This window comes from Eurypyga helias, unplaced genomic scaffold (assembly GCF_000690775.1).
Source record: "Eurypyga helias isolate BGI_N326 unplaced genomic scaffold, ASM69077v1 scaffold6580, whole genome shotgun sequence".
Taxonomy (NCBI): Eukaryota; Metazoa; Chordata; class Aves; order Eurypygiformes; family Eurypygidae; genus Eurypyga; species Eurypyga helias.
Window position 1 is genome coordinate 1 of NW_010227527.1, and position 9,889 is coordinate 9,889.

Below are 9,889 nucleotides of genomic sequence, written 5' to 3' on the forward strand. Positions count from 1 at the left end.
GAGGGAGGGCGGCTCCGCCGCGCCGCTCGTATTGTGTTCCCCGAGGCGCCCTGGGTGCCCGCTAACCTGCTCAGACCGGTTGGGAAGCGCTGCGGCCTGCGGAGCGAAGGCGGCCGCCGCCGTCGTCTCGGAAGTTCCTCATCTCGCGGGTTTATTTGTGCCTCTTGCACCACGGGCGATGTTTTCGTGATTTCTCGGGCAGAATTTTCTCCTTGTCTGATAATAACTCGTCGCGGTTTTGGCAGTGTTTGAAGACCCGTTGTAGTCGGGATGATTAAGGTTTGAAATAGTTTTAGCTGTTAGGCCCTCTGAGGCGCCGCAATGTGTTGCGAAGAATGTGTAGAAAATTAAAAGCTCCTTATTAGAAAAAAAAGTTTCTGCTGTTTAAAGGACGGGGGGGTTTCTTGTTTGGTTTTGTGTGTTTAGGGTTTTTCTTTTAACCAATTAAGAAAATACAGAGATACTCCTTAAAGATATTTTAAAATAAAATTTCTGTGACCGCAGCTGTTTCTACCAGCAGTTTTCTATTTGTTTATTTGGGGTCATTTTAATATGCATTGTCTGAATCGATTAAAATCGTATAGAAGACGTGGAACAACGGCAGGCTAAGTGATTTTTTTATTTTACTCGTAACATCTGCCTTCTGTTTAGATTGCAGCAAAAATTGGAGGAGATGCTGGCACAGCAATGAATTCAAACGACTACGGTTACGGAGGACAAAAAAGACCCCTTGAGGATGGAGGTATGCACTCGTTACTGCTGCATTTGTTTTTGTTGAGTATGGCCACGGTGCCAGGAAGATTGCAGGTGGTTTTTTTTTGTTTGTGGTGGTTGGTTTCTTTCATAGCACGGCATAAAAAACATTTTGTTCCCTTTATAAATCATTACATGCTATTTCATTTTCATTTTAATGGTGGGAATTCGTTTTAAACCATTGTGCTCTATCCTGAAGTGAACGTAAGCTTGTTTGAAAATACTTTAAATGTGGTTTAAATGCTGAAAAGAGGAAAATGTATGCCAGGGAGGGGGGCAGATAAATGCATGTTTGAGAAACGATTACACAGGTATGTAATTTATCTTTTGTTGTTGGGTAGGACTGATTACAGTTTGTAAATTACAGTTAGAGCAGGAAGTGCTCACTCCTTAAATTTGCTTGTTTCCTGTACTTTATTACTGCCCAGTTTCAAATAAAAGTATTAATACATTCCATTGTAAAAGCATAGGACTTGGAAAAAAAGTCAGGGAAGTACATTTTTTACTTTGTACAAACTTTTGCATAGTCTGATAGTTAAACCTGTAGTATGTGTGAACCCTGATAAGATCATACTTAAATCTTCTGACTTGTTGCAGCTTTTGGATTTGCCTTATACTGCAGTAAAGTTTTCTCCTGAAATGTGTGCGTGTCGTCTTCTGTCTCTTACAAAGCAGCCAGTTTGAACTTAACAGGGTTTGATATATTTCATATACACTCAAAATCCTGGCTAGATTGTGGAAGGAAATCTCTGAGCTTGTTGAAATGTTCTCATAGGTCTCACAAAGAGCAATGCCTTTTTTCCTTTAAGAGGATTGAAACTCAGTCTACAGAATGTAACAAAGGCTTTATATCAGGAGTTCTTGTGTCCTGTCATAAAGGGGTTTTTTTCCTATTAACAGTGAGGTTTTTAATATACAAAAAATGAGCTAATGATGCTTCAGATGATATATGTAATGTATTCTTTTTATTTTATGTGTAGATGGCTCTTGGACAAGTCCGAGCAGTACAACACACTGGGAGGGAATGCCCTCTCCTTTTAAAGGCAGGAATTTTTATTTATTACCTGTGTTTAGTATGTAAACATGACATAAACTAGTGGATCTTTCTGGATTGACACAAATATTTCTTGGAATATGTGTCTTGAGTTTTTGCTGCACATAAATTATGGTGGTTCATGTAACCTTTATTTTGGGGTGGGAAGGAAGCATCTGAAGTTTTATCTTTTCAGATATAGGTTAATTATGCCTTTTATTCCTTTACTGTACAGAAAGGATTTGGATAGTAGTGATGTAGTTGCTTTGAATCTGCTTTTTTTTTTGAAGTTTTATGCTATGAAATGCTTGATATTTGGATAGGAGTTTCATATCGACATTCAGATTGAGATTGCATTGCCATGTGATACTGTTGTATTTTTCAGATGTTTGATCTAGATTTGTGGTCACTGTCAGAATTATTTTTTTCTTTAAACCATTGTTGATTTTTGTATGGATTTAGGGGTTTTTTTTTCCTTTTTTACTATAGAAGCATCATTAGCTTGAGCAACCAACAGAGCTAAACTTTGTTCCTTGTCTTAGTTAAGTTTCAGTGACTGGGTATGAGCAATCTACAGTGTGTTCTGAAAACTGCCTTTTGTTAAACTACTGAATAGATAATGTGGAAAAACCTAACATCTTTTCAGCTATACTAACCAAGTGCTGAGTGTTCGTGAGATTCTTTCTTTTATTCAGATGATCAACTCCCTGAAATTGGAGGAAAAAAAAAAGAAAGAAAAGGAAAAAAAAAAGGAAAGGGGGACTAAAATACACTGGAAAGTTACAACTCGCACTAAAAGGTGTAAACACTTCTTGAATTTCTTGGCAAAAAAAATTTTAAAAATCTTGATTTTGCAGATCAACCAGATGCTAAGAAAGTTGCTCCTCAGAATGACTGTAAGTAAATTTTATTTTGTTAAAAAAAAAAAAACCACACAAAAAAACCTAAGCAAGTCTAACATAGAACAAGAATTTGAGACAGTGTTCTGGTAGGTGATACTTGAATTAGACAGATCAAAAAAGAATGGCTGGGTGTTTGTGTCTCTTCTTGAAGCAGTGGAGTCTGCTCTGTCAAACTGACAATGTTAGCAAGAGCTGAGAATCTTCAGCTGTTTTTAAACCTCTTGATAACTCTTTGTAAAAAGTCAGCTTGGACAGAAGTTGATACAATTAAGTTTTATTATCAAAGGAGAAGTTTAGTTGTGTATTACACTATTTGTTTGAATTTAACTTTTTAACAATATTTGTTTATAGCTTTTGGAAATCAGCTACCACCAATGCATCAACAACAGAGGTATGTGTTCCACTGCAACTTCTGTAGTTTTCCTTTTTACTGAAAGAGATCAGTTTTAAGAAATTTTTCTGAAAAAGTGGTATTGGTGCATAAAGCATTTACTCTTTGTGTGATCCATTGAAATTTAGCTTCAAGTCCCAAGCCAAACACTTAAAAGTGCATCTATATTGCTCTATTCCTTTGTCTTCGCAGCCTAGGCTGTGCATTGAGCTTAGTAAAAGGAAGATGCGTTGCTGGTTTTTACTGCTTGAGCATAGGTAGCATAACCACAAGTTGGAAGCAGATCTGAAGGGGAAGGAGTTGACACTGTCTTCTAAACAAAAAGGAAAGCTAATGGGTTTTTTTTTAAAAATAAAGGTCAGATTCAACAGAGCATACTGCTCAGTCAGCTACGTTTGCTACAATTTAGTTTTCTCAACTCATTTCTTCCCTAAGCAACCACATGCCACTATTATGCTTTGGCTGGTTTTGGTAGATGAGATGCTGAAATGTGTGTATTTCAATGTACTTCGATGTTGTACTGTGCTTGCATCATGTCTTGTAAAGTTAATGGGAGGCAAGTAAGCCAGGAGAGAGTAGGGGCACTAGCTTTCTTTACATGAATGGGAGGATATATAAAAATTTAATGCTGGTTTGGTCTCTGAATAGTTGTCTTTTGTTTGGTTTAATGTTTTCTGTAGGTCTGTGATGACAGAGGAGTACAAAGTTCCAGATGGGATGGTTGGATTCAGTAAGTAGTATGGGGGTGTAGTACAGTGAGGGATGTTAGCAGATGCTCTTAATAGAAATAATCTTTCTGTATTTTCTTTCCCCAAGTAATTGGCAGGGGTGGAGAGCAAATCTCACGTATTCAACAAGAGTCTGGCTGTAAAATACAGATTGCACCTGGTAACTATTTCTAGTTTTTTTGGGGTGTGTGTTTTTGTTTATTTGGTGGGTGGTTTTGGTAGAGACTTCAGAAGGCTGATCATTTCTACAACTGCCTGAACCTTCATTTGAGGTATATTTTACTGTGCTGATCACTGTTATCACGGTCTAAAGAAACGTAAAAAGTTGAGACACTCATTGAAGCTGCAGCAGTTTATATGTTATGTTTAACTTCTGTCTCCTTCTGCCTTAACACTACTGCTGAATTGGTTTCATTTTATTACTGTAGATAGTGGAGGCCTGCCTGAAAGATCATGTATGCTAACTGGAACACCAGAGTCTGTACAGTAAGTAAAACAGATTCCTTGTGTTCATATTTAAATGTGCAATACACATCACTTTTTTAGATAGTATATTTATGATAGTATGTTTTTCTTCTGTGGAAGGGGCAGTCTGGTCACAATTAAATGTATACACAAGAATAAAGGCCATGAACCTGCAGTCAGATCCCTCAACATATTTGGAATTATAAGACAAAAATATGGAACTTTTTCAAGTCCAAATCTTGTAGATAATACTTACCTAACTGTGCACTGATTTCAGCTTGAGAATAAAATGTAATGCATAGTGGAATGCATAGTAAAAAAAAAAAAAGTGTGCTAAAAAGAAACTGTTCACCGTAAATTTGAAGATTACAGGGAAAATGTGGAAAATAAGTGATGTGTAAGAGCTGGAGTTACTCAAAGCCCAGCCCATCAGAGTTCTTAAATATCTTTGGTATAAATTGATGTCTACCAGAAGTTATGCAAGTGAAGTCTGTGTAATACCTGTCAGCATTAACTTTTGCCTTCCTGTGCTCAGGGAAGAGGGTGATGGCGATGAAAATGAAAATAGGGATTGGTTTGTTTTGGGTTTTTTTACTGGTAACAAAGGTTATATAACCGCTTACAGACTGGCTTATCCTGGCATTGCTAGGGAAGATCTTAAATGTACTAGTATGTTTGGTATTACCTGATTTATGTCAGCTGCTCCCACTTCATGTTTGCAGGTAAGGCCTGCAGCTACATGTTCTGCTTGGGAAAGTAGCATGGCATTCTCCTCTTAGGATGCAGCCAAGCAAGCTGCTGTTAATGAAGTCATTCCTTGATGGGAATTTTCTTTCTAATTATAGTTTATTCTCACGTGTTAGAGGGAGGGGGTTTTAACTAATGTTAGTACTGTAGTAATGATTTTACTTTGATGGCAACTGACTTACATGTGTGGTGAATATATAGTTGCCTTTGTCTGATATTCTGGTAATGGGTACAAGCACAAATGTCTTTTCCTAAAGAAAAATTACTGTTGAATAAGGTTCCCTGAAATTAAGCAAAGTTCGAAGCTTTTTGTCTGGGGATTCTTAATGCACTGAAGAAGGTAGATTGTAAAAATTTCCAATCTTCTCATTAACATGGATTTAAAAAAAAAAAAAAATTAAAGGACAGGGTTTCCATCTTTTGTTCCAAAGTAAGGTTTGATCGTGTAACTATTCAGAGATGATGATCATGTTTGAGGCGGTAACTTCTACTTATGTGTGTTTGGTAAAGAACTGCCTTTTGTATTCTGACATTAGGGTGGTTTTAGGTCTAACACATTATCTTGCAATTACTTTAAATTACTGATATAGTTTTGCTGCATTTGCCTCATATTTCTTAGTGATAATAATTATATTTCTTCTGCAAAAACACTTCAAAATAAAATTCCAAGCACAATAGGTGTGGGCAAGTGGTACTTGTAGGAGTAAATATATTTATAATGTGTATATTCCTTCACAGATCAGCAAAAAGATTACTTGATCAAATAGTTGAAAAGGGAAGGCCTGCACCTGGCTTTCATCATGGTGATGGACCTGGAAATGCAGTCCAAGAAATTATGATTCCAGCAAGTAAAGCAGGATTAGTTATTGGAAAAGGTGGAGAGACAATTAAACAGTTACAGGTATGTATATATCATCTTTAAACACCTGTTAATAGCAAATCTAGATTTGAGTGGGTATTGACCTCCCTTTTGTCAAATAGGAGCGGGCAGGTGTCAAAATGGTCATGATTCAAGACGGTCCACAGAACACTGGTGCAGACAAGCCCCTTAGGATAACTGGAGACCCTTATAAAGTTCAAGTAAGGAGTCATTCAGAATTCAGAGCATTTTAAAATCCATTCTGGTGTTGCAGTACCTAAATGAACTTTCTTTCTTCTTTTAGCAAGCCAAGGAAATGGTGCTGGAATTAATTCGTGATCAAGGTGGCTTTAGAGAGGTGCGCAACGAATATGGGTCAAGAATAGGAGGAAATGAAGGGATAGACGTAAGCATGGTTGAAAAACTTGTTCACTGTATTTTGAGATGTTCATGTGAAAATGTTTAAGAGCTTTCAGTTGTATTACACATCTTAACAAGTTCCAAAAGTGGTTATGGCATGTAGGTATTAGTTGATCATTGCTGAAATTACGATTTCGAGTGGTGTGCAGCATTCACTTTACATTACATTACCAGAACAGTTTCAGCTAGCAGGAGTTTTTATCAAAAAAACAATGAAAAGTTTATGTCTATATATATAATGTCATTATAGAAGTTGCTGTTTGGCCCTTACAGAAGAATATTTAAGTCCACCTGTTGTGCAAATCATGAGTACATAACCTCATCGGAGGTGAGACAAAGTTTAATTTACTAGAATCTGCATTTTAGGCCCATTAAAACTTGTTTTCTTTGCTTGTGAGAAGCATAATATCCACTGGAATTGCTGCCACTATGAGAACTTGTAGTGCATAGGATTTTTTTTTTTTCCTTCTTCTGTCTAGTATTTGGTAGACTTGTGACAGTATCAAAAACTTCACACTTGAGAAGGCCAGACCTATGCCACTTCAGGCTCTAGTTTACCAGTCTAATATGTGATCCTTGAATTGTGTCAGTTTGGTGGGAATATTTGCATCATCAACATCTTGACTTTTTTTTTTCTCTCTAAGGTTCCAATACCACGATTTGCTGTGGGTATTGTAATTGGAAGAAATGGAGAGATGATAAAAAAGATACAGAATGATGCTGGTGTTAGGATCCAATTTAAGCCAGGTTGGTAATATGTCTGTAAGTTTCTGTGAATTGAGTGTGAATTTACTGGATTACATATACTGGAATAGTTCATTTTTATTCCAGATGATGGAACAACTCCAGATAGAATAGCCCAAATCACAGGGCCTCCTGACAGATGTCAGCATGCTGCAGAAATTATTACAGATCTCCTTCGAAGTGTTCAGGTTGGGTGATATGTTGTTTACTGCTTACAACTTCCTGCCAATCTTTTGGAAAGACTTAAAATTTTAAAAATTAGTGTGTAACTACAGAAAAGAATTGAAAGGTGTTGTTTGAATCTGCTTCAGAGTTCAGCCTGGAATACAAATGTTTGCTTTTACAGTTACTGTTTTCTGATTAACTGATTACAGTTACTGTTTCAAAGTCATGGGAGTTCTTGATCTGGTTGGATTTAGAGTTGCTTCTTCTGTTGTCTTGTTTTAATAGCCAATATACTGTTACTTTTAGTTGTATCTGTTGTTTAAAGGACTGTTTAAGTGCATATTTTGAGATGAGCCCCACCAGTGCATATACAGAAGGCAGACAGAAATCACATCATTGTATGTGTGAAATTTTCTGCTTTCTTCTATGTCCTTTCCTTCTTTCATATGCACAGTTGAACAGAACGTATTTTAAAATGTAATTTAGGTCTTCTGGAAAAGATAGTAGTTTAACTGTTGAAACAATGAGTAGTAAATAAGGTTTTTCGTAACAAAAGATGTGATGTAACCAGTTGGCATTCGTTTGCAGTAGTTTTTGTAGAACATGCTAATTTGCTGCTTTTTCTTTTTAGGCTGGTAACCCTGGTGGACCAGGACCTGGTGGTCGAGGAAGGGGTAGAGGCCAAGGCAACTGGAACATGGGACCTCCTGGTGGATTACAGGAATTCAATTTTATTGTTCCCACTGGCAAAACTGGATTAATCATTGGCAAAGGCAATATACCTTATATATATGTGTATCTATATGTAGTTTAAAAAAATCTCTAGATAGTTAAAAATAATTGTTCCCCAAATAATTTTGTTTTAAAAGTAATTTGCTGAATGCTTCTAAATTAAATACCTGAGTTATCCTAATATTTTGTTTGTAACGTGTGTTCCAGGCACAACAAATAGGCTGACATAGTTGAGTTCTTGGCCTGGAAGGTTGATTTTTTGTGGGTTTTTTTTGTTTGTTTGTGGGGTTTTTTTGTTTGTTTGTTTTTTGTTATTTTATTAGTGCCAAATGACTTCTGTTTTGAAAATTCTGTGCCTGCTGACCATGCATGTAATTTCTTGAGGTGCAGTAAGAGGAGAAACTAGTTTAGGGAAATTAACTTTCTGGTTTCAGTACACTGCAAAAAAATGTGATCTTTACTCTCTGGTCAGCTTTTGGTTTGTTTTTTTTTTTTTTGTCATGTGTACTTGCCTACTGCTTTGTAGGGAGGTTAGGCTATAAGGTTGTACTTACTGATTACCATGGGTATTGGCTGATACTCATGTCTAATCTACATATTTACATAAATGGAAAAAACCCCAGCAATCTAAGCTATACTAAATTCAGAGGCTTGGTTTTTTAACTGTTGTTAGAATGTTCTTGTGTGGTTCATAAGTATAGGGGTCTTTTCGCTTCTATCTTCAGCTTCCATGCAGTTGGCTTTCTCTGATTTGAATCTTAGTATTTTCACTTTAGTGCATGTCATAACAGCTCCATGTTTCGTTGTAGGTGGTGAAACTATTAAAAGCATAAGCCAGCAGTCTGGTGCTAGAATAGAACTTCAAAGAAATCCTCCACCTAATGCAGATCCAAACATGAAGATGTTTACTATCCGTGGAACACCCCAGCAAATAGATTATGCACGACAACTTATAGAAGAAAAGATTGGAGTGAGTGTACAGCTGTGTTGGTTTACTGTTGTAACTAAACAGAATAGGAAGCGAATGTCCGTTGTGGAGACTTAATCCATTTCACTTCCAAATTACTTAATCAGCTAATACATTTATAATAATAAATGGTAAGCTGCATTTAAATTAACACAAACATTATTTGATGCACTGAAAGAAGCAAAAAAGTGAAATTCGAAGAAAAAGTTGCTGCCTTTGATGTAATATAGTGTATTTTTTAATGCTGTCTTCTTGAAGATGCCCACTCTGTGCATAATGAAAAAAACCTATCTTGTTACAGGGTCCAGTAAATCCATTGGGTCCACCTGTTCCCCATGGACCCCATGGTGTTGTTCCTGGCCCACATGGACCTCCTGGGCCACCAGGTCCTGGTGCTCCCATGGGACCATATAACCCAGCTCCTTATAATCCAGGGCCTCCTGGCCCTGCACCTCAGTAAGTACTGCTTCAGCTAGCTTCCTTTTCTGTAGGGTGGCCCTGGGTCTGGCTTTCACTGTGTATGTATGACTTGGTCTTTTATAGTGGTCCTCCAGCTCCGTATGCTCCACAAGGATGGGGGAATGCTTATCCCCACTGGCAGCCACCAAATCCACCAGATCCAGGTAAGAAATGTCACAGTTGTGCTATAATGTACTGTGAGTACATCCATTTTGTCCTTAGAAGCATGTGTTTCACAATTCGTATGTTTTACACTGGAAATCTAAAAAAAGCTATTATTCTTCAGGTTTTTCTTCGCTGACTGTCAGTTCACATACGTTTTACTCTTCCCATGAGTTGCTTGTGAGATGTTAAAATTGTTTTTACAGTTGGAATATGGTTCCTTATAAGAAGTTATTGACTGTGCATCCCAGTTTGATAATTTTTGCAGAACTCTTGGTTAACTGATGTGTGCAAATCAGTTCACTTTTCTTACAGTGCATATTTTTACACCAAGTTTTTAATAAGAATGTGTTTTCTTTCCC

At 37.0% G+C, this 9,889-nt stretch overlaps 1 protein-coding gene across 1 annotated transcript in view; it reads left to right on the top strand.

The window, feature by feature from the left end:
- The first annotated feature begins 270 nt into the window (after positions 1–270).
- Positions 271–9,889, top strand: part of FUBP1 (far upstream element (FUSE) binding protein 1) — a 17,925-nt gene continuing 8,306 nt past the window's right edge. Inside the window, exons 1-16 of the mRNA XM_010156484.1 lie at positions 271–279; positions 652–742; positions 2,644–2,682; positions 3,040–3,079; positions 3,760–3,809; positions 3,896–3,967; positions 4,236–4,293; positions 5,758–5,920; positions 6,001–6,099; positions 6,183–6,236; positions 6,943–7,045; positions 7,130–7,230; positions 7,839–7,980; positions 8,749–8,909; positions 9,208–9,362; positions 9,450–9,529. Coding sequence (XP_010154786.1) covers positions 271–279; positions 652–742; positions 2,644–2,682; positions 3,040–3,079; positions 3,760–3,809; positions 3,896–3,967; positions 4,236–4,293; positions 5,758–5,920; positions 6,001–6,099; positions 6,183–6,236; positions 6,943–7,045; positions 7,130–7,230; positions 7,839–7,980; positions 8,749–8,909; positions 9,208–9,362; positions 9,450–9,529 — 1,417 coding nt within the window. The remainder of the gene's footprint in view (positions 280–651; positions 743–2,643; positions 2,683–3,039; positions 3,080–3,759; positions 3,810–3,895; positions 3,968–4,235; positions 4,294–5,757; positions 5,921–6,000; positions 6,100–6,182; positions 6,237–6,942; positions 7,046–7,129; positions 7,231–7,838; positions 7,981–8,748; positions 8,910–9,207; positions 9,363–9,449; positions 9,530–9,889) is intronic.